We start from the raw sequence: 24,562 nt of genomic DNA on the forward strand, positions 1-24,562 counted from the left end.
CCATTATCACTAGCTGTGGTCCAGAGCATTGATTTGTTGAGCTACTACTACACCTTCTCATATGCACCTATGGTTGATTGGGTCCATCTTTGCCCATATTGTGTATAATTTTAAAGTATTTCAGACACTTTGGATTAGGATGAATGGGAGCATACACACAATTATTCTTTGTTGTTTTGTTTTCCTTGTATTAGAGGGAAAGGTATCATTGTTTGGTGAAATATTAGTTCAGTCCAAATTGACCTTAAAAGACACAATTACAATTGAAAAAGAAAATGTATTACTTTTCCTACTTCGGTTGTCATCCACTGCGCCACATTAATCTCATAAATTATAATTAACAATTGGTATCTTAGAATGACAACTTTATAAAAGAGTTTTCTATTAATAAAAATAGTATTGTGATGAGTTTTTCAGAATTGGATTTTTTTTTTATAGAATGAATTTCTTCTGTATAAAACTAATTTTGAATCGTAGTTGTGGATCTGAATCTAATGGTAGGTGACATTTTGCGAAATCCCAAATACATGAAAGAGTGTTTCCCTTTTTCTAGGGTTAGCTTTTCAAACCTTTGACCCAAAAGGTAGGACCTTTACGGAACCAGCACGAGTTAACTACCTTAGTTATACTAATATTTTTCATGTTCAGAAACATAAAAAAATATTCGGTTCTTTTACAAAAACAATGGTACCATGACACAGTACAAGAATAAAATTATTATAAAAGTATAAAGTTTTTGTATATTTTTAAAAAATAAGAGAATAAAAATTAAAAAAAGATAATATTTGTAAAAAAATTAAGTATGTTAAAAAATATTTTTTTTTATAAATAGATTGAAAAAAATGAAAGAGTGTAAAAGAGATTAAAATAAAAACTTCACTGGGCCAGTATGGTTTTCACGGCCGGGTGTTTCTTCCTGCATTCAACTTTTTTTTTTCTTTTCACACCTCTATAGAATGGAAGTACAGAAAAAACTGGAAGACAACCTGTCTGCCGAGCATATTGAAAATTGTGGAGGTACAGAAAAACAAAATGGGGGTACAGAGAGTTAAATATAAAACTTTTAGTTTATCAAGTATACTAATTTTGGAGTCCAAATTTTTTTGTTTTTCTTTTTCAAATTACACTTAATTTGATATATTAAAAAAATAGCATACTTTATAATACGGGTTAAATATGTTTTTAGTCCCTATACTTTGGGACCATTTTAGTTTTAGTCTCTCTTTCAAACTAAGGTACAATTTAGTCCTTCAACTTTAGAAAACTCTGGTTTTAGTTTTTTTTACCAAATTTTTTAACTTTATTTGCTGTTTCAAACGCGTTTCTCAGTTAATATTGAAGAAAAAATGTGTCAAACAGTGTAAACAATCCAAATGCTATGATGAAATGTGCTTGAAACACTAAATAAAGTTAAAAAAATTTGGTAAAAAGTGTAAAACAGTGTAAACAATCCAAATGCTATGATGAAATGTGTTTGAAACATCAAATAAAGTTAAAAAAATTTGGTAAAAAAGTCTGAAACCAAAGTTTTCTCAAGTTAAAGGACTAAATTGTACTTTAGTTTGAAAGAGGGACTAAAACCAAAATCTTCCAAAAGTATAAGAACTAAAAACATATTTAATCCTTATAATACTAAAAATTGGTATAACTTTAAAATAAATAAATAAAAATGCCACCGAAACGCAACCAGTCTTTCAAAATTTCAAGCATTAAGTTTTATTTTGTCTACCTAATTTTCAATTTGATTTTGACAGGCTTAAGTTGTATATAATAAATCTGGTATTTTTTGAGAATGAGTTTAAGTTATGTTTTCAGTTACAGAATAAGTTTTATATTATTTTTAAAATAAATTTTTAAAAATTATTTACTGATAGTAAAAATTATCAATATTGTGTATATGTAGCATAGTATTATATATTATTCATTTTAATATATACTATTAAATGTTTTCTTAAATTAACATTTATTTTGCAATATTAAGAGAGATACAATGTACATGTAAATTAAATTGACTCCATCTTGTGTATTATCAACAACATAAATATATATATATATATATATATATATATATATATATATATATATATATATATATATATATATATATATATATATATATATAAACTTATTTTGTTTAATTTTTGTGAATAAATAGAAAACTTTAATAATTTTTCACAGTAAGATAAAATAATTAAAATTAAGTAAATAAATAAAATTTAACTAAACAGCATAAAAAAATTAAATGTGAGTTTTCTTACTTGAGTAAGCATAATCTTAAAATAATATAAGAAGAACAACCTGTGGCTTAAATGAAGGGTTCTGGGAAAAGAAAAAAAAACATATATTGTGTGTGAAATTAGGAAGAGGTTTTACGTAATTTTCAATAGACATAATAGATTTGAACTTCTCAAAGTTACGAGTGGATCAAATATTCATCTCAAATTGATTCTCACCTTTTTGGATTAGTTTACTACTTTTTACTTCATTAAATGAGTTATGATTTGCAATTGAAATGAAAACCAATCAGCTTATTATCATTTATTTAAAGAATTTAAATTTGAATAATTAATGAATTAATTATATGATTGAAATATATTAACGTAACTTGTTATGCATTTATATAAGTGATAGTTGTTTGAAATTCAATGCTAACATTACATGACATGATTTATTACCTTTAACATGCTTAAATTTTGTGTCAATTGTTCAGTAACCATCTGATTTATATATTTCTATGTTTATATGTATTTCTTACATTCTATCTTCTACCTTTATTTTTATTTTTTTATCTCTTTATCTTTTGTTATTTATTTTGCTTTTATTTAAAATAATATTTAATTTTACGAAAAAAAAATTAATAAACAAGCGTCATAGGTACGAATATTGCATTAAGAAAATAGAACCTATTTAGTATAGTAAAAAAATGTATTATAGTATTTGTTAAGACAAGAATCGTGGGTAAGCAATGTTTATTCTTATACAATGAATCCATTTTTTTCAAACCAATGAGCACATTGATTGGACTCAGAAAAAGACATGTTGGAATGACTCAAAAGATGATTATGAAATGACCTTCTATGAGATGAAACGTAGATCTTCAAACACTAACTTTAATCATATACAATTCATAATACGACAATTTTGAAAACCCGCATTCCAAATCAATATAATTATTTTATCAAAATTGAGTTAGATAAACATAAAAGAGAACTCATTCAAACTCGTTAAAAAAGCAAAATTAACCACACTGAAATAACATAAGGATACCTTAAAATTATTCCGAATGAAGGTTTAATACCAAACTATTTTTTATTAAAAAAATAGGAGAATATTAATTATTAATTGGTAGTATGTTTATAATAATTTCAAGATAAATACCTAAATAGTCTCCGCAATCCCGTATTCCAGTATTAAAATTAATATTTAATAATAATAATAATAATAATAATAATAATAATAATAATAATAATAATAATAATTGTAGTTATTTTTGTAGTAGTAAAAATATGAGTAACACTTACATTAGTAATCTCCCAACAGCTTGCACGGGAAGAGAAAGGCATATCTTAAAATTACTATATATGTATTTAACTATTAAGGCAATGACGGTATATTAGAAACAGTATCAAAGAGAGACTACTCCCATAACATGAATTTGAGAATGCTTCATCAATGATTTTAGTCTGAGAATGCTTCATCAAGCCGAATGTTTGTGGCCAGAAATATTTTTACTGCTATGTTACAGAAATATTCCTGTCCCAAATTAGCTGAAGTAAAACAACTGAAAGATTTGTTCTGAATTTTAGTGTAGTGTTTTTAGGCATTTTAACTATAAAAAAAATGTTAATCAGATAGCAAATCCCAAATTTTATATATAGACACACAATAATATTAATAGAATACTTTATATTTTTTTTATGATTTACTTTTTTGGCATACCACCACCTGCTATAAGACTGATAGATCCATTGCACACAGTCATACCGTCTCCACAAACTTGGTCAACAAAACTGCAGCTGCTTAACATTCACTATATAATTATGGATTGAGCAGTTTCAACTGCTCATAACTTATTTTAATATATATTTCATGCCCCCCGGACATGTTTTTCGGGGTTTAAGGTTTAAGACCTGGATTAGAAATGTAGTCATTTCCTAAGGGCAACAATGATGCAAGAAATGTGTATGTTGGATCATTCCTTGAAAAAATCCTTTCAGCCCCAGCATGAGTCACATAAAGGAGCGCATGCGAGGCCTGGTTATAGACTGTGCCCCATCGACGTATATGGTTGTTCCAGTCATGTAGCATGATCCATCACTGATTAGATAAATGACAGTAGACGCCAGATCATTCTTAACATCAAGCCATCTCTCAAGCGGTGCAGCCTCCTTCACCAATTTCTCTGCTCTTTCCCTTCCCACGGATAATGGAAATTCATCTTGCAGGTGCAGGCCTCGGGCAATGGCATTAACTCTGATCTGGTACTTCCCTATCTCCAAAGCCGAAGCCTGAAGAAAAACAAGTAGTATTAGATAGGAATAACATCAAAGTGTACCAACCAACCTGTCTAATATTTCCAAATTTGACACGGAACTATTAGATTGTGTGGTAGCCCACTTAGTTAATTATTCAGCAGTAGTAAATATCAGAGGCTTAAATATCAGAAGTTCAGTGCAGAAGAACAGGAACTTCTAGTTTGGTGTACTACTAGTACGGGCTTTAACTTTAGCCAAAGTGCAACGGGGAAAGTTCATGGTTAATCAAGAATACATAAGATGAATTTTATCATGCCTTATAGCACCTCTATTGTAGCTACATAAATTTGTTAACCGGCCAAAAGCGTTCCAATTTAGCAAATCAATATCACCTCTTTCTTTTGCTTTCGGAAACTAATCAAGATAACTCTAAAACAAGCACCGCATTGAAGCATATCACCTTCGCCAAATCAAATCTTGCCACCATGTTGCCCACTCTTCCACTTCATTCGAATCAATTTTATATTGATCACAGCCTTATCATCCAATTCAATTACCAAATCAGATCCTTTATATTCATGAATTTTCTACAGAAGTTTAGAATAGAAGCGGTCTTCCACGTAGAAAGATTACAAGAATAAATAACATATTTGATGTATATGATAGAAAAAATAAAGGCAACAGAAGTACAAAATAGATGGGGATAACTATTAAGGTAGATGAAACAGAAAGGGATCAGAAGTTTTAAGAGTGGTGATGATGAGAACATAAGGAAGTTGATTGACTATCTCAAGCTTCAAGGTTAGAATCCATGGTTTGGTTAAAGGATATTTATTGGTTCATTGTTATTGAATCTTGGAAGGTTTATTGAGGTGTTCTTTGCAGGAGTAGAAGATGATTTCAGGAACTCATAAGGGTGGGAGTTTAAGGTAGGATTAGTGAAGGGTTTTTGTCGCTAGCCAAATTCAAGTTGGTCGCTAGTGTTTTTGGGTGGCCAAAGCATGGCTGTATTATGCACGGACTCGAAGAAAAATAAAGAAGACAAAGAAAACGAGAGACTTAGAAGCTGATAGAAAAAGGAGAAAAATATAAGAAAACGAATGAAAAGTACAAGAAGGAAAGATTACCTTCCGAAAGTTAACCGAGATTATAATTCAAAAAGAGGCTAGAAAGTACAAGAATCCTGCACCACTCCAACTCAAGAGATAAACAAGGATGATAATTGTTATTGAGACCTAATTATCAAGATAGGAATCTTAAGGGGAGAAACTCTCCACTTTTCACAAATTCTCAAGCTTAAGTGCAAATGTTCTCAAATTACTTTATTTCTAATCAAAGTAAAAGTGTTTACAAAGTGACCAAACACAAGGAAGGCTATTAACTAACAAGTCTCTTCTAACATCTTTCCCAGCTAACCTTATACCTAAGCAAAGAGTTTATTACACGTAAGTTCTATCTATTTTCTTCAAGATTTCTTTCACCATATAGAGCTCTTCCTTTACCTCCTTCCATTTATCTTCATCCATAGTTTGAAGTGGTCCCTCCATATCCTATATTTTTACCCTTCTGCAGGGTGAGATAGTGAACAAGGGATTGCAATTGAATCATCCTTCTGAAAAATCTTATTTTTTGAACAACCAACAACGGTAAAAAGAATGATTCGGGTGTAATTAGTTTCAAATTGCATAGAGAACCACGTTCTCTGAACAAAATGTCAACATAAAATTTTGTAAGAAACTCCGTTACACACTAGGACACGTCTTATCTCTAAGTCATGAAAATCTCAATTTCTATAAGAGAAGAATACGAAAAGCTAAAATAAATCTAACTTCTTGTGCAGAGTAAAATGCACCTCAAAAGTTAAGCTATATAAGTTTATTTTAACTTAGAAAAAAAGTCTAACTTTTTTTTCTCTTATAAATAATTATCGAAAAACCTTATGCAAACAAAACCTGGATATAAAATGCACGAAATTTGATACACCGAATTAAAAATAAAAATTAAACATTATCAATCGCAATTACGAGGTGATTTGTAGAAGCAAAAACTAAAACTAAAAAAAGAAAGTTATAATTAGTATTACCCTCACTAATTGCTGCACTCCTGCCAAGACAGAGGCATATGCAGCAGCTCCCGGATACAACCCCCTTTCAGCGCCAAGTATGGAGGTTAAAAAGACGATGGAGCCCCCGGCGTTGAAATCCCGCATCCTTCGGCCAACAGCTTTTAACAAGAACCAAGCAGCCATAAAATTTATCTTCACTATTTTCTTAAACTCACTCTCAGCTAACTCAATATGCTCTTGCATTTTTCCTGTCAAGAATTGTCAGAAGCCCAATTCAATTAAGCTCAAATGTTCACGTTCCTTCCTCAAGCAACAATACCTCATTCATGTCGTAATAATTTACCTTCGTAGCTGTAACAGTTGACAAAAGCATCCAATTTCCCCAAAATCTGGCATGCCTGATCAACAGAGTGTTGGAAAACCGATTCGCTCTGGTCTTCCATGTTCAATTCAACGACCTGCACAGTGCCTTTGTCAGATATGGAGAGGGAATCCATGATTCTGTGCGCGATGCTCCGCAGGCAACTCTCATCTCCCAGCAAAACCAACCTGAAAGAATCGATCATGCATTAACAAATAAGAAACTGATAAAGGAAGAAATAGCAAAAAGTGTTCAGAAGCGAGAGAGCTCACCTGCACCCTTGCTTAGCTAAATGGAAAACGATGCCCTGCGAAACTTCGTCGCCATTTGAGGTCAGTAGCACTTTCTTCCCTGACTTTTCCATTCTTCCTCAACCACTTTCTGGCTTCAAGTGAACTCCAACAAACTTTCTCAATCAAATCCTAATTAGCATATCAAACTCATCAAAATTATTAGAAATAACTATAAAAAAAAAAAAAAAAAAATCAGTACATCTTAATTATTTAAATATCTTTTGAAAATTGTTAATAATGGTGCTTACTTATATATAATTAAATTATTTAAGTGGTTTTCATTTCTATTATTATTATTATTATTATTATTATTATTATTATTATTTCGTAATTTAAATATTTTACTTTACATAATTAATTAGCCAATAGACATGTCATACGTGTTCCAATTGAGTATATAATTTTTCAAATTAAAATATGTTAATTTACATATTATAAGTATTTTAAACTTTAGATTTTGATTTTTCAGTTTTCTGATTTTTCATTTGAGTTTTAGTGGATAGATTGTTTTTAATAAAAAGAGAATATTTTGTTAAAAACATAAAAGAATAAATGCATTACAAAAGAAGAAAAATAAATATTTAATTTAATTAAAATTTTTATTTATTATTTTTAAAGTCATATATGAAAATATATTTTTTTATTATTGTTTTTTTAAATGATTCATTTTGGAAGAAGAGTAAAATTTTGAGTTCCTCTACAAAAATTTAAAAGAGCTTGCAATGATTTTTTTTTTTTTCACTGTGAAAAAATATGCTTTCCATCGCACATCATTCAATAAAAATTTATAAATTAAAATTTACATTTATTTATATATTACAAATTATTTTATTTTTAATTAATTATAATTAATGTATAATTAAATATTAATAGATAATCTAATAATATATTAGTAATAAATGAAACAGTATATATAATAAATAATAATTTTTGCTAAAATATATTCTAACCAAGTTATAAAGTTAAAAAATAAAATTTAAAATCAACTAAATTTTATAAAGTTAATTTATAAAGATTTGTATTTATTTTTATATATCGTGAATGTTAACCTTTTCTATAATTTTTTTTATTTAATTCTTCTAATTTTTTGTTCAATATTTTTTTTCTCTCATTGTGTAATTAGGAAAATATTGTTTATGTTTGTATGGTAACAGCGTGACAGGCTTTGACTACACCTTAGATATCTTTTTAACCACTTCCTATAGATAAAAAGATCCTGACAAATGCAATTAACATAATGCAATAAAGCTGATAATAAGATCAAAAGGTAAAATAAATTAAAATAAATTAATGACATTTTCCAAACATTAGAATTCTGTAAAATCTAGGTTGACAAATCTATCTGTTATGAAGTACACAAATTTAATATTGAAAACCACATTCAGATGAGCAAATTTAATAAAACGGTTAAATATGTTTTTTTAATTTTAAACATTAATATAAAATTAATTTTATTTTATTTTAAATTTTAATATAATTTTATTATCAAAATAACAACTGCCATGATAACGTGCTTAACTCTGTATACTAGGAAAGAGTGATTAGGAATTAACATCAAAAAGATTAATATGACTTTGCGTCCAGATTAATATGATCCAGTCAAGTGAGATGGACATAATTTACTTAAAAACATTAAAGTATAATTTATCTCTACTCTTTTATATTTAATAAAACTTAAACTATATTTACTAAAATTTATTTATATTATTTATAGGTTCAGTTTATTTAAACTAAACTTATTTTAATTGTGATTTAAATTTAGGTTTCTTATTCTCGCTCACATTCTTTTCTGTGAGACACGTATAAACGAGACTCTATTCTTTAACGAATGAAAATGTTATAAAGACAAGCTTGACCTCCCGAAATAAAGTGTATATGCATGTATTTCTTGAATGCTAGAATCATGCCTGCATTATTCTCATCGCTCAGTGGAAAATAAAATCAAATCAAAAGCACTGAAGTGACTGTGATTGAGATTGATTAGGAGAATTGGAGAAATTGGCAGTGCCATGTTGAAAATTGAGACCAATTGAAATGGCTTTGTTGTGCATGATCTGCTTCTTAATGCTTTTACCTAGGCTTTAGGAATCTAAATCAAAAGGTGCCTGTGTATGCATTATAAAGGATCATGGTACATTGTCACAGCTTAATGAAATGAAGATAATAATGACACTTTTATTTAAAATCATCAAGTTCATTGTCATGTTCTAACTATTACCGATAATAATTGTTAAATTCATTTGTATGATTATTTTATTAAATATATTATTGATTAACTATTATTTTATATTATAAACATTTGATCAAGCGAACATGTGAAACAATGAAAGTAACAAAGAAAAACAAAAGTAGACATTTTATTTTAATAATGTAACGAACATCTTAATCACATATTTTTAATATATTAATTTAGTATTAAATATCTTTCTTTTTAATATATGAATAATTAGTTGTATGAACATGTTAATATGTTGAACAATGTAATCTATTTTACATATAATATTTAGTTTTAGTTCATATTATTTCATTATCTGTTTGGTTAATAAAACTAATTTTATCATAATCTCATTTTATTACAATCAAAAACTAAAAAAAACAAATTTATACACATTTTCCGCGCTTTTAACAAAATCCTGTTAATTCTAGTGATTTTAGCAAAACCTACACTAATTTTAGCGGTTTTAGAAACCTACGCTAATTTTAGCGGTTTTAGAAAAATTTCCACTAATTCCGACGATTTTTTCAAAATAGCGACACGGCTTTTTTCAACCGTTTTTCTAGTTACATATAACATACTTTCCAAAAATTAAAACCGTCTTAAAAAATAACCCCATAAAAATTTAAATTTTTAAAAGGAATAATTTGCATTGTTAAAAGGTCATTTAAAAACATGATTGACTGCATAAAAAATACATTTAGAATAATATATACAATTTTAAAAATAAAAGTGAAATTTTTTATAATGATACATGCAGAAAATAAAAGGAATTCATTTCATCACTACACACATGAATCATAATTTTAACGAGGACATCAAAAAAAACATTTAATTGCCACATAAATATACTCTTATTAACCATATTTGAGAGGTGAAAAATAACGATAAAATATTCTTTTGAACGAAAACATAGAATTTACATAAAATAATTAATATTATAGAAAAATATATACTTTACATTAAAATTATCACACACAAAATATTCAAAACTATACTAGTGCTTTTAAAAGTTCTTTTATTATTTTAAAATCATTACTTTTACATACATTTAATGCACACTAATAACAAAAGATATATTTTATTATTTCCATCTGTTAGGGTTGGATATTAATTATTGTTATTTAAATAGGTCTTATTAATATTATCATAAATATTAATATACTGATTATTAAAAAGAGAATGGGAGAGAAGTAGACAGAATAATTTGTATAAGGAAAAAAAAGATAATATATAAAGTGGGAACAAAATATAAATTTACATGATAAATAATTGTACAATCATATTTACATAAGAAATTAGACCTATTATGATATGTAGAATGGTTTAACTTTTACGAGATTATTACTAATACTGATTAATTTAAAGTAAAGTATAATTATTTACAGTAGTTAGATAGTAATTAGATTGTTGCAAATCTAATTAAGACATACATTATGTAAAGAAAAAATAAGAAAGACAAAGATAAATAATTATGTTAATTAATTATCTGAAACTTAAAAATAATAGGTATTATTACAATTATTTGCATTATGTCTCATTGTCATTGTGGATTGGATTGGGACATGTGTCATTGTCATTATGGGTATTATTGCAAAACTTACCTTTTGTAAGAAGATACTGGGGTAAACAAGATTTTCTTGACAAGTTTTATAATGAAAAACATGTTTTAAGATGGAGTATACTCAGTTGACTATATTAAGAAAAGCTTTGTTAGCAAGTTGTAGCTGTCATGATGTTATTATTATATTATTGGGGAAAGTATAAAATTTAATATTTATAACTTAAAACAATGTGGGGTGCAGAAAGTAAAAACCTTACATTGATAACTAATCCATTGATGAAGCCTCCCAAGGTAAGTTTTTAAGAGTTTATTCAGTTTCTTAACTCAGAATTACAAAACGAACATTTTTTGTTAACAATAGTATCAAAATAGTTTCTAAAACACTAGATAGATCTAGAATCTCTCAAAATAATCTAAAATTCCTCTTAAATCACGCGATTTGTATAGAACAGAATGCATTTGACTCACGGACTAACATGAACATGCTTGTGCCATGAGCAATTTAGACAAAGTGCTATGCCATGGCAAGCTATGACAACCTTCCTTATCATCATTCTGTCATAGACTGCAATGACATCCACTGTTAATGATAGTGTAACATGACAATTCACTAATGATAATCCATAAATTATAATATTAAACGACAAAAACACGGAGTGACAGGTCCAAGATGGTAAATCTTTGTCCTAATACCTAAATTTGACTAAAATCTACGCAAGACTAGCAACGACAGATGAGAATTTGTCTGCTACAATATTCTCATTTCCTCTTCTTACTAGGTGGTTGAGGAGACTCCTCCTCCTCTTCTTCTTTCTCATCATCATCATCTTCATCTTCTTCATCATTTTCGTCTTCGTCATCGTCGTCGTCATCATCGTCCTTGTCATCTTTTTCACCTCCAAAATTGGCCTCGGGATCATCATCAGAATCATCTTCCTCCCCGCCTTCATCAGCAGAGAAATCCTCGTCGTTGTCATCATCTTCTCCATCATTAATGTCATCCTCGTCTTCCTCGTCATCATCATCAGTATCGCTACCATCCTTATTTTCTTCACAGGTATGTTTTCTCTTGCATAGTTGGTCAAAGGGAAACCTAACCAAGAATTTTAAAAAATAAGTATAAATGGACATTCCAAATTAAAAAAACCACAACATCATCCAGCAATATATGTTCACTATTACCTTCCATCAATTGGTGACACTAAGTTATCCACAGCTGTAAGAAGAGATCCATTCTGAGGAAAAAAACAAAGAAATTAACAATCTTTACATCAACACCAATGTAACAGTTTGTATACTGAACAAGTTACAATCTCACCCAACGAAAAATGGACTTGTAACAAAGCTTATGATATTCAAAAAACAAGCTTGCAATTATACTACTTGTTCTCAGAATTACTGTTTGATAATCAGTGTACAGCTTAAAGAAGATGTGCAGTGATGCAGAATCAGTGTTCATAACTTGTAACAACTCCGATAAAATTTATCGCCGAGATCTCTACCTTAAGAAAGAAAAGAGGGACAGCAAGCAGGACATCGGTACATTGAATTACAGAGGTTATAAAGAAGCTAAAATTTCAGTTTGACAGGTTGAAACAGCAAAAACATCAGCAGACATAATCAACTCAATACACAATTTAAGAAAATTAAAAATCCTTCTTGACATATTACTCCACAAATTATTGGTGATAAAGGTAACATTATAGATGAAAAAACAGCATATTAATTAACTATAGCTAATACAAAGACACATCATAAACCACATACAACATGTTGAGCAGCACTGCATAATTCTATGCAAAACATCACTAAAAGCTAACAAAGAATCAGCAGCACGAGTGTTGTCAAAAACAAAGGATCTAGCTTCATTCAGTGCCCTTATTCAATACTGGAACGAAAAATGTGTTCTAGCCACTCTCCGATTCCAACTTGTGAAGAATACACAACGAAAGCCTCGTTCACGAAATTAAACATAACGGACAGTCATTCTCTGGCACCCACTACCGAAAATAATGAAGAATCAGTATGCTAAGAGCATGTTTCCTCCACTGTTCCAATATACTAGCTCTTTTAACCTACTCGTTTTCTAACAAAAACAGAGTTCTACATTTGACAAAAAGGTTCCCAGAAGAAATAAACAATCATATTATTTTAACAAAGAGGCTCTAACACTGAAAGTATAAGAAACATTTCAGTGAACGACTTAAACTAAAAACTGAAACACATGGAAAATTATGTAATCCCACATGAGCACACAAAACTTATACAAAAGTTGTAGCAAACATAGATAAGTTCATGGGAATGTGAACGTCCAATGAAATTTTAAAAAAAAAAAAAAAAAAAAAAAAAAAAAAAAAAAACTTCTTTGACGAAAAGTAGTACCATGAAGAGAAACGTGAACAGGGATTTGACAGTGGTAAGAAGGGTGTGAACCACCAAAGCCTCCCCCAACGCGTGCTCAAAGATAACAGACTGAACCTCCATTGTCTCTTCTACACCTCAAATTTGCTTCATGAAAGGCAAAATATATAGAGAGACGGGATACAAAAACAATATGCGGGAATGGGGTTGGTCACGTTAGGGTTTGGGATTCAAAGTGATGTCAAAATTTCCAACTATTAGTTGCCACGTCATCTCTAGAACATCTGATAATTTTAAAGTGATATACAAAAATATTTTGTTATAAAAAAGTTGTATTAATTATTTATAATATTATATTTATATATACAAAATATTTCAATTTTAACTTTATTAAAAACTCGATGATAAAATTATTTCTAGTTTTAACAAATTCAATTACCCATAAATCAATTAAAAATAATTTATAAAATAAATGGCGTCCAAAATTAAATTAAAATTATATTTCTGTTGTTAAGAAATAAGGATACTATATAATTTCGATAAAAATAATAATATGCAATTTGGGATATTGCACAAATAAATAAATTCTTAAATTAATGAATGCCTGAAATAAAATCGCCTAAGAACAAACAAATTGCTCTTTTCAACAAAAAAAAAGGTCACGATTAATATAGGGGACTTTTTTAAAGTTGTTCTATTTTTATCAATGTTATTAATTCAGGAATGGGCCAAAACAAACTAGGATTAAAGATTTATTCAAACGCAAGTTTGATTAGCTTAAATTTTAAAAATTATTTGATTAATCTCACATAAAGAACTTATGAATACATGTTTCTGTTGCTGATAAAATTATGACATGACGATTGAAAATGTCACTGATTTAGTAATATATATCGAATATATGTATATAGAGAGAGAGAAATAAAAATAGGTAAAAATTTAGAAAATTGATGATGGAGAATTGATATGATGTTTAAATAATGAGATTATGTTATTATAATATTAAAATAGTTATAAGTATAAATAGAAATCTCGTTAAAGAGTTTTATTATTTAAAATATATATATATATATTTTTCTAAAATTTGTTATTTGAGTTTATTTATTTTTTCTCTTTGAGTTTTAATAGTTGAATTATTTATTTGAAAATCAGGAAGTGCAGATGTGATACGATAACAATATTTTTATATTTTTATCCACTTAAGTAATTTTCTCAAAAGAGTAAGTTTTTATTTTTTTTTTAAGTTGTAAGTTTCTTTCATTCATGTGAGTGATCTTTTGTTGAATGTCTTTCTGATTTTATAATATGATCCCTATTCATCAGTGGTTCTAACCATATATCTTAATCATGATTTCGTGGCGTTCAGGTACATATAGAGCTCTTTAAGCTGAGGAAGCGATTTTAGGTCATTTAGACTTTGTTCACTTGAGTGGATTTGAGGGAGAGTAATTAAATGGATTTGAGAGGATTTGAAGGTAATTTTTGTTGTTTTTTATTTGAGTGAATTTTGAGGTAAATGAGAGTGAATTTGGAAGTAAAGTTTGTGAGAATTAATGTAGGATTTAATTTATGTGACAAATTAAAAAAACTTACTTCAAAATTCACTCTCACTTATCTCCAAATCTATTTAAATAAACAAAAAAAAATATCTTCAAATCCTCTTAAATTCTCTCAATTACTCTCCCTCAAATCCACTCAAGTGAACAAGACCTTAGAGTTGTTTTATCTTCTATTAGGCAAGGGGAGCTAAATGTTTGTTTCTAAAGTCTTATTAAATTTGATAATCTGATTTTTGGTGTGCTCTAATTTGAATAAAATTGTCTTAGTTATGGGGTTGAGTAGATAGCTTCTTGAAATACTATTATATGATATTACTAGTGCTTGAAATTGATTTAAATGTGTATTGTCTGAATTTGTTAAAGTGTTGTTGTGAACGTTTGTTGATTGTCACATGTCTTGATCACTTTAGTTGATGTAATGGAGGTATAATTGGTTGGAAATTGCAGTTGGATCTTGATGTAGTGAAAGGTGGGAGTTTTTACTGGTTTTAGGTCAAATTTGGGGGAGGGGGGTTGTAGGTAAATTTATAAAGAAGTTGATTTAGGAATAAACTTGATGTTTGAGGTTTGTTTTTAAATTATTTAAGAATTGTTTAGCCACTTAATTTACTAAAATCTTCTTATAAAATGTAGAATGTGATATATGAGCTTGAGTTATTGGTTGATATGGTGTACCTTATTCTTGGCCAAATAAGCAAATTGGTACTCCATTTTAGTTCATAAACATGATTTTGAATCAATTATATTGTCAAGTATACAATTTGGTCATTTGAATAGGTATTAGGTGCAACCAAAACATAAAATCAAGTCATTATCATCTAGTATAACGCTAAACAGTCCTGGGTGGCACTGATTGTTGTCAAACCTGGGAGCCAATGGGCTCTAGGATGCTAAGCGCCACTCGTGAGTGCTGAGCGCTACAAAGTCAATGAGGTCTCTGAATTTTGGGCATTGAGTCGTGAAATTGGGTGTTGAGTGCCACATTTCTACTGTAGGTTTGAACCTTTTTTCCCCTTAATTCTATGGATGGGAGGTCCTCACACTAGACAAGATTTATGGTTTGCTAGGCACCCTGTCTTGGCATTGGGTGTCTTGTGGTTGGTCTTTTAAACGTTTTTCTTTGCTTTTAATAGCTTGTTTAAGCGAATTGATTATTATGATATGATGTTTATTTGTTTATGCCTATGAGTATTTTTATGACATATAATAACGAATGTATGTTTGGTTTAAGTTTGTGGTGAAAGGAAGTCGAAGAAGATTATCATTGTATTGTGCTACAATGTAATGTATTATTGTAGGGGTTATGAAACGAGGGATGATCCTCACATTCCATTGACCATTCAACCTTAAGTAGATAGGGGTGATTACGTCACAGGGAGTAGCATAATGTCCTTAGTCTAGGGTTAATTTTTGGCCATAGGTGTTTGATGGATTTACCTTGTGTGGTAGCTTGGGTGAGTAAGTTGTTTCATCACACAAGCGCAGGTCTCCTAAGAGCTCAACACCAATACATGTATCCGAATGATTGAATTTAAAGTTTATTTATATATTTAGGTATTGTTTGATGTGAGAGTTACATTGTCATTTTCTGATTTGTTTGATTTCGATGTTTGATTTGTGATAAATTAGTTTACCTCATTGTCTGTGTTTGTATGTTTTATTGTTTTTTCTTTTACAATGATCACATGATTGATGTGAGCAAAAGAACAAATTTCAATAAAACACACACTAAATGATAAGAGTGTAAATGCGTAATTAATTAAATTAATGACGGTATACTTTGATATTTTAAAAATTTTCAGTTTTTATACATATAATCTTAATATAAGATATGTTGTATATAAAGTTTAAATTATAATTATATTTTGAATAATTGTAATGATTAGATAATTATTTTTGTTTATTGAAGATGTGACGATTAAAATTATAAAATTTTGAATGTTACAATTTGATATCAAAAGAATTTTTCTTTTGAAAATCTCTACGTTGAGTGAGTGTGCTAAGTTTCTTTTGTATGCTCTTAGTTATATTTAGTTAGTATGTCAATTTCTTTAAATTAGATTAATGACTCTCCATAAACAGAAATCACAACACGGAGGAGGCCACCTTCTTTTCCACCAAAACCTCATATATGTCTAACTTGACAAGAGCTATAAAGACCCTGTCAGCGTCTCTCTAGCAATAGAGTGCTGCAATGATGCAACAACATCAATGAAGACTACGAAACTATAATAGAAGAAAGTAATATAGAATTTCTATAATAACATTTATTTTAAATATAAAATTTATAATAACGTTTGTTTTATATGTCTTGATAGTTGCCCGTAATACCGTCTAACTAACATTTTCTTCTAAAAACAAAAATGGTTTTAAAAATATAAAACATATTGTTAGGACCTTTTATTCAAAATTATTGTTATTACCATATGACAGACCCGACCCGAGTGTCGACGACTAAGAATAGGGTGAGCTGAACGACGCACTGAAAGAATACGAGGAAGAGTGGTTTCCAAGTTAGAAAATGCTGAGAAGAAAGCCAACAAAAATCGAAGTCAAGATCGAAGATAAAGAAGAACTCGAGGAAGCTCGCCGACGCAACGCTTCCGTCACCACTGCCACCACTACCGCCCCCGCTGGCACCACTTCTCTCCTCCGTCAGCTGGATCGCGGCGGTGAAGATCCCGCTTCCAAGGCGCATCGTATCGGCCTCTCCTCGTAAAACCCTAGCCTCAGTCTCCCACCTTTCTTTCCCAATGGAGGTCGAAGTGAAGCTGCGCCTCGCAGACGCCAACGCCCACCGACGTGTCACCAGCTTGCTCTCCCCCTTCCACGTCGTCACCCACCGCCAGAAAAATCTCTTCTTCGACGGCGCTGCGTCCGAGCTCTCCGAGCGCCGCGCTGTGCTGCGCTTGCGCTTCTACGGTGACGACGAGCGGTGCGTCGTTTCGCTGAAGGCGCGAGCGGTGCTGGTGGACGGCGTCAGTCGAGTGGAGGAGGACGAGGAGGATCTGGACCCGCGGGTCGGGCGCGAATGCGTTGCAGAGCCTGGGAAGTTGGGATCGGTGGAATCTAGGGTTTTGCGGAGGGTGAAGGAGGAGTTTGGAACTGAAAAGGGGTTTATAGGATTGGGAGGGTTTGGGAACGTGAGGAATGTGTATGATTGGAAGGGATTGAAATTGGAGGTGGATGAAACTAAGTTTGACTCTGGGATTCTCTATGAGATCGAATGTGAGAGTGTTGATCCCGAAGGAGCTAAACGGCTCCTTGAGGAGTTCTTGAAGGAGAATGACATTGATTATTCTTACTCTACAGCCTCCAAATTTGCCATCTTTCGATCTGGAAAACTGCCTTAGTCAGTGCCTGAGTGAGTGAAATTTGTGTACTTTTGAGTTATTTTATGCTCCTGCTGTTAAGTGTCTAAGAATAAAACAAACTAATGTCATATGAATTGCTACTATTATTAATTTGACTCTGTCTAGTTTTTTCGTTTTTGGATGTTTGTTCTATTGTTTCTATATTGCAAATAGATTGTTCTTTCATTGGTTCTAAAATGATGCTAAGGCGGTTTTATATTAAGACAAATTTTCTCATTTTTACTGTGTTGATGCCTGTACTGCTTTGTTCCAAGAAGAGGATAGGGAAGGGTACAGGAAAAATAAGCTAATTTGCTATTATGTTATGTGTTTAGGATTTAGGATGGTTGAATGAAAGTGAATACAATTATTTTGCTTAAGGTTTAAAGGCAAATTTAATGCTCAGTCCTAGGATATATGTAACAATATAGTAATGTAAAGGAAGGGAGGACAAGTAATTACAGAAATTCTGCTTGTATAACCACCAAAACTTTTGATGAAACAAAGAATTTCAAACGTAATGAAAAAAAAATAATACAGACAGAATTTGCGGAAAAACTATACAGAGAATGTTAGAGCCACATATGCTAACTTTTTTCCCCACTCTGTCGTGCTAGTGCTACATATATAACTGGAAATCAACCAACTATTTGGTTCCACGCCTTATTCCCTCCTCCTTTGCCATGTGTATTACTGCCTTTGTCCCACAATTTCCCTCTGTCCTCATATCCGCAGCTATACTCGTAAAATACTTTATTACTCATCCAAGTAAAGATCACGATCCTCATACTGACAAAAATATATGTTCAGTAAGGAGAAGAGCTACTGGTATTGTGCTCCTGTGATGTGATTTGACTTACGGGGTCAGATTAATAACAAGTAAGCTATTGCTAACAACATGCTTGCCACTGGCGTCGAGTTTACCTAGTCATAGTAAGGAGTTGTAGAAGAGATTCACTAAATAGGAGGAGAACTGGTATAACTTGTATGATAATACCTAAAATCATGTTATTGTTACAGTGACTAATGAGGGATGTGAGAAACAAATTAAATTGTTAAGTGTTTATTATGAAAATAAACTAATTAACGGTTATGTATTTAGGATTGAAAATGGTTAAATAGGACTTAATACAACTTTGCTTAATGTTTGCAGGCAAAAACAAACTGAGAAGATTCATTGTCTCGTTGTTTTTGTCTTGTGAAACAATGCTTAATCCTTGGGTTTATCATTGCCGCAACTAAGGAAAAAGGCCCTTGGTTATGCTATACAAGCAATGGATGCTTCTGTACATAGCTGTAAAGCAGGACAATTTGTTACGTCTGTCTTTTCTTTCTCTGCTTCAGCGCTTTGCCTGTCCGGGTGAGAATAGGTAAGGGCAAGAGGGAGGCAACTGTGGAGTTAATTTTGCTGATTAATGTCCGAAGGCTGAATTCGAGGTTGTTCTGAATCTACGAGAAACTGTTTGCTCAAGCTATGCTTATCTGCTAATCTGGTTTATAATATCAGTACGAATAATATGTTTGACAATGTGTGGCAGAGAGGTATTTGTAAAGGAAAGCCTGCATATTTAGTCTGTGGTGAGTAACTATGAGGCCATTGTTGTTTTTCTGGTTTATATGGTCCAGTACGCAGAAGTTGGGAAGAATTGCAATTGGGTAGGGATGGTGTAGCGGGCTTCTGAAGACTGTTTTTCCATTTGAGGCTGAGGACACAACATATCATATCATATGCAATATATTGTGTGAAGCCTATAAGCCTTGCAGTGTTTGTAGTATCCAAACCTATGGTTATGCAATATTAGCGGTTACTAATGTTATAATGTTAGGATGCATGCAACTTAATAGCTTAAGCTTGTAAGTAGAAAGATACTGAGGGATTGAAAAGGGAATGTCAAGACAAGCTAGATCTATAGCTAGAGATTTGTATGGTAATCGTTTCTTGGCTTTATATATATCAGTTGCTTGCTGATATCAAAAAAAGAGTTCGTCACAGAATATCTTCAGTGAATTATCCATCACAAATTTAAGGAGAGGAACTATTGTGCTCCTTCCATGTGTATGTTCTGCTAGATTTTTTTTTGGAAGTGATTTTTCATGAATAAAATGACTGGATTGGGATTCATCTCAACAAATGGAAGTGATTTAAGATAATTTAAGCATATTTTTTTTTTTATGGTTTTTACCTAAACATTTTCTCAAGTATAATCAAATTATTTTTATTTGATGTATTTTCCTATTTGGGTACATAGTTTTCTTCCCAACCAAAAAGTTTCCACCCTTTTCTAACCAATAGTACTTCTACAAAATGTGAGTTTCATAGTGCTGCCTTAAGAGTTTATTTTTCCTGTAGTTTAATTTTCCAGTAAACTATTTAGCTTTAATTTTATCATTTAGCTTTTGTTATACAAAAATAATATACATTTATGAGATTTTTAAGTGTGAAAATATTCTCATTTAGCATTCATATTATTTTGGTCACTCTTTTACTTTTTTTTAAACTATGCTAGCTTCTTTTATTAATAATTAATTAGTAGAAATTTTGTAAGAAAGAAATTATGTCCATATTATTATGTTTGTTCCTTTGTATTATTAAATATTTGATTATTTGCGTCTAATAATTATTTTCGTTTTTCGGTTACCCTAACGTAAAAGGATGATGCTAAAATATGAAATATCAATTTGCTGGGATATGTTACTAAGATCACAAGCATTGCATGCTTTGAAAGAAATAACATCAAATATTTCATGTTTTCTTAACTATCAATAAATTTCTTATGATTTCTCATTTTGTATAGTTGTGTAAAATAACGTGTGTTTTTTTATTATATACAAATTTAACTTTTTGTAGGTATAATATTTTTTTTTTCAATTTTCAATTTTTTTATTGTTTAATTTTTTTATCCTTTCACATACTAAAGGTATTTATAATATTTATTAACGGAAGGGTTATTTTGAATATAATATTTTTTTAAAATATTGAAATTTATTTACTCCTACTAATTTTATCTTTATTATTATTTCAGAAAATCAACTTATTAAAAAATAATTAGATCTATATAAAATAATTTTAAAGATTTCCTTTATTCTTTTGAGTAAACTATATACTATATATTTTTAATTCTAAATTTTATTCAATTTTGTTTTAATATTTGTGAGATTATAAATTTAAAAATTTATTAAAGTATGTTATTAGAATTTTTTTATGAGTTAAAAATTTTAATTAAGGAAAAGAAAAATAAATTACAAATTTAAATTATATAAAGATAGAAAAAATATATAAATAACATAAGTTTTTTTTTTCAGAATATATATATATATATATATATATATATATATATATATATATATTAATAAAAAGAGTAAATAAACATGAATGGATTTAAAAAAAATCATTTTTGTTTTTAAAATATGTTATAATAATTTAAATATTTTATTTAAAAAAAATAAAAAATTTAAAGAAAGAATCCAAAAACTTTTTCTTCTGTCTACAATATGCTAATCTTAACCGATTTAAACTAATTTAGTTATCTATATAAACAATTTAGTGTATGATATTATGCTTATCCCAATTTAGAAAAATTCAAAACATGGTTTCATGACATTTTGTATAAATAATAAAATAATCGAATAATAGAGACCTGAGATGGAATAAAGAAAAGACAGGAGCAAAATAGGATAAATTAATTCAAACAAATGAAGCTGTGACAAATGTGATGTGGTGTAAACTGGATATAATGGACAACACTCACTCATAAGGAGGAGGATATTGGTTGTAAAAACGAGGATATTGGTTGTAGAATTGGTAGTAAAAACAAGGATATTAGTTGTAGAATGGGTAGTAAAAACCAGGATATTAGTTGTAGAATTGGTTGTAAAAACGAGGATATTGGAGGATATTGGTTGTAAAAAAATTATAATTGGTAAGAGTAATGAGAAGTTGTGTATAGGTGGAAACAAATTTTTATTGTTCTTATGGAAAAAGTCACCAAAGTAATGAAATTATGTTGTTATCTCATACTTTTGCTAAATTTAAATTTAATCTTAATCAAAATAGTGTTCTTTTAACATAATATTTACATTTCAAATTTGTTCAGAAAAGTTTATTTTAGTTTGAAGTTGCAAAGTTATATCAATTTAGTATAATTTAAGTGTATTTGTAATTTTTAAAATTTATTCTTATTATCGTGCGTACTTATAAATAAATAAGAAAGATATGTCTTATTAAACTTTTCGTAAATTTTCATTGTATTTTTTGAGAATTTGTATATTTTATTTTAAAAAATTTAAACTACTTTTAAATTTAATATTAATAGTTATAGTTTTTCTCATCAACTTTAGACAAAGCTCTCATTAATTACTTATAAAACTTTAAGGTTTATGTTGAATAATTATATATCTTGTATTCATTTAAGTAAACAAAACTTATTAATATGTTAAGCCTGAATAATTCTATAAGTTATGGTTAGAATACTATAACCTTAATCCTGAGTGAAATAAGTACTATGATCTTGATCTTCTTCAATAAAATTAGATGTATCAATTTAACTTATGACCCATGGGTCAACCTTAACCATCATTGAATAAGTTTTCTTTTATATGACCAGTAAACGAAGGAGTCAAAACATAACTCAAACTCCCAAAGCTTCCTCACAAAGTGGGTTGGAGTTAGGGTTAAAGTGGATTTGGTTTCACTATAAGTCTTTGATTGACTCATTAAACAATATCTTTAACTTGATGCAAAGTTTGAGCTAAGATGTTCCTACTTGAAGTAAGAAGGTTGAACAAGTTGGTAAGCAAAAGTTATAACTCAAAGGTCGAAACAAGCTGAAAAAGGAAAAAAGATCGACACATAATGACTTAGGCTAAAGGTCAAGACGAGTGAACTAGAGTTGAAGGTTGAGACATACCGACTTAAGTTGAAGGTTAATATAACCCAACTCAGGCTAATAGTCAAGATAGACTGACATAGGTCAGAGGTTAAGACATACCAGGCCATACTAAAGGTCGAAATGACTTGTCTTAGGCTAAGGTTGAGATAGACTTGTCGGATTGAATATTAAGATTAGCCAAATCAAGCCCAAGGTTGACACAAGTTACACAGACACACTAGACCAAAGAAATTGGTATATCTATGTCAAATGTCAATACGGATCGATTGAGATAGACAAACCCAGGCCAAAAGTCAAGATTAGTCGACCTAGATCAAAGATTGAGATTGACTAGTCCAAGTTAAAGGTTGAGATCAGTCGATCCAGATAAAAGATTGAGATGGACCGATCTGGACCGAATATCTAATAATATATTTTAAAAATTAACATTTTTTTATATTTTAAAAAAACACATAGACTAGTTAGACTCACAAAATTTTTGTGGACAATTTAATCATATAGACATTTTTTGAATTTAACTCTCTCCAAATATACTTATACATTATAAGATTGACTTCATGATCCGAAAATAAAATAAAAAAAATTATTAGTTCAACTTCTTTCTTAATAAATAGTAACCACTAACATTATCAATTATAAAAATACCTTGGGACATTTTTTTTCTTAAATGATGAGTCATAAGGAGCCTTTGAGCTGAGTCAAATTGACATGCATAAATAAAATCATGCACTATCATAATAATTCTTTTTTCTCTCAATAAGTGCATGCAATAAATTCTGTTAAATAATCATGCATGATAGTAATGCCTAATTCTCTAGGAAAATACATCTGTTTTTATCATTTCTTTATATGTGCCCGGCAAGCAGTTGTATTCAAGTAATGTTATTTGGTGTCACATGTTTCAGTCTATTTTTTATAAACCACTCCACCACAAAATAAGAAACACTCTCCAAGGTATAAATTTTCACCAGGATACCGAGCAAATTTTTTTACCAGCATTTAGAATAACAAAAATATAAATATAAAATACAAAATTTTATAAGCGAAATATTATAGTTAAAAGAAATATGTGAAGGAACCCAATAAATATACAACAAAAAAAATATCAAATATAGTTTTTTACATAATAATTTATTGCCATAAAATATTAAAAAAATAATTATTCTATTAGGCTTATTCTTTAAGCTAGATTTATACTGGGCCAAGACATCAGATAACTGAAACTGTATGAAACACTATGATAAATCTATCATTAAACCAAATAAGCAGCATTCAATTTATTTATCAAAATAGTATTAATAATGACATTAAAAATATTAATTCATAATAGTATTAAAAATGGAAAAGAAAATGGCTTTTCCTTTTCAAATTATCACATTACTTCAAAACATCCATAAATTACTACCACAAATTTAAAAACACAACAA

At 29.6% G+C, this 24,562-nt stretch overlaps 3 protein-coding genes across 5 annotated transcripts; 1 reads left to right on the top strand and 2 right to left on the bottom strand.

Annotated features, from left to right (window-relative positions):
• Window positions 1–3,886: 3,886 nt before the first annotated feature.
• On the bottom strand, window positions 3,887–7,326 carry LOC106765745 (3-oxoacyl-[acyl-carrier-protein] reductase FabG). The gene is made up of 4 exons (XM_014650467.2): window positions 7,174–7,326; window positions 6,884–7,089; window positions 6,559–6,788; window positions 3,887–4,508 (listed from the first exon to the last, which is right to left on the bottom strand). Exons 1-4 carry the CDS (start codon window positions 7,263–7,265, stop codon window positions 4,230–4,232), a joined length of 807 nt encoding a protein of 268 aa, XP_014505953.1. The 5' UTR covers window positions 7,266–7,326; the 3' UTR covers window positions 3,887–4,229.
• Window positions 7,327–11,374: 4,048 nt separating this feature from the next.
• On the bottom strand, window positions 11,375–13,549 carry LOC106768512 (phosphopantothenoylcysteine decarboxylase subunit VHS3). Its single transcript, XM_014653698.2, has 3 exons — window positions 13,356–13,549; window positions 12,156–12,208; window positions 11,375–12,066 (listed from the first exon to the last, which is right to left on the bottom strand). The coding sequence occupies exons 1-3, from the start codon at window positions 13,455–13,457 to the stop codon at window positions 11,733–11,735; spliced, it is 489 nt and encodes a 162-aa protein (XP_014509184.1). The 5' UTR covers window positions 13,458–13,549; the 3' UTR covers window positions 11,375–11,732.
• Window positions 13,550–17,312: 3,763 nt separating this feature from the next.
• On the top strand, window positions 17,313–20,345 carry LOC106768510 (triphosphate tunel metalloenzyme 3). Of its 3 annotated transcripts, none has more exons than XM_022783802.1 (2): window positions 17,313–18,257; window positions 19,873–20,345. In XM_022783802.1, the coding sequence occupies exon 1, from the start codon at window positions 17,647–17,649 to the stop codon at window positions 18,244–18,246; it is 600 nt and encodes a 199-aa protein (XP_022639523.1). In that variant the 5' UTR covers window positions 17,313–17,646; the 3' UTR covers window positions 18,247–18,257; window positions 19,873–20,345. The 3 variants fall into 3 exon arrangements, with proteins under 3 accessions (XP_022639523.1, XP_022639524.1, XP_014509182.1); XM_022783803.1 differs by lacking the exon at window positions 19,873–20,345 and adding an exon at window positions 19,591–19,866; XM_014653696.2 differs by lacking the exon at window positions 19,873–20,345 and adding an exon at window positions 19,400–19,580.
• Window positions 20,346–24,562: the final 4,217 nt, after the last annotated feature.

This window comes from Vigna radiata, chromosome 7 (genome assembly GCF_000741045.1).
Source record: "Vigna radiata var. radiata cultivar VC1973A chromosome 7, Vradiata_ver6, whole genome shotgun sequence".
NCBI classification, from domain to species: domain Eukaryota; kingdom Viridiplantae; phylum Streptophyta; class Magnoliopsida; order Fabales; family Fabaceae; genus Vigna; species Vigna radiata.

What these genes read in the sequence shown, in the direction of transcription:
- LOC106765745 (XM_014650467.2), bottom strand. Translation starts at nt 7,265, where the DNA reads ATGGAAAAGTCAGGGAAGAAAGTGCTACTGACCTCAAATGGCGACGAA. An exon ending in TTAGCTAAGCAAGGGTGCAG is followed by an intron (nt 7,090 to 7,173) that starts GTGAGCTCTCTC and finishes CGATTCTTTCAG; the next exon opens with GTTGGTTTTGCTGGGAGATG. An exon ending in GAGTGCAGCAATTAGTGAGG is followed by an intron (nt 4,509 to 6,558) that starts GTAATACTAATT and finishes GTTTTTCTTCAG; the next exon opens with GCTTCGGCTTTGGAGATAGG.
- LOC106768512 (XM_014653698.2), bottom strand. Translation starts at nt 13,457, where the DNA reads ATGGAGGTTCAGTCTGTTATCTTTGAGCACGCGTTGGGGGAGGCTTTG. An exon ending in TGTTCACGTTTCTCTTCATG is followed by an intron (nt 12,209 to 13,355) that starts GTACTACTTTTC and finishes TTTTTTCCTCAG; the next exon opens with AATGGATCTCTTCTTACAGC. An exon ending in GTGTCACCAATTGATGGAAG is followed by an intron (nt 12,067 to 12,155) that starts GTAATAGTGAAC and finishes ATTCTTGGTTAG; the next exon opens with GTTTCCCTTTGACCAACTAT.
- LOC106768510 (XM_022783802.1), top strand. Translation starts at nt 17,647, where the DNA reads ATGGAGGTCGAAGTGAAGCTGCGCCTCGCAGACGCCAACGCCCACCGA.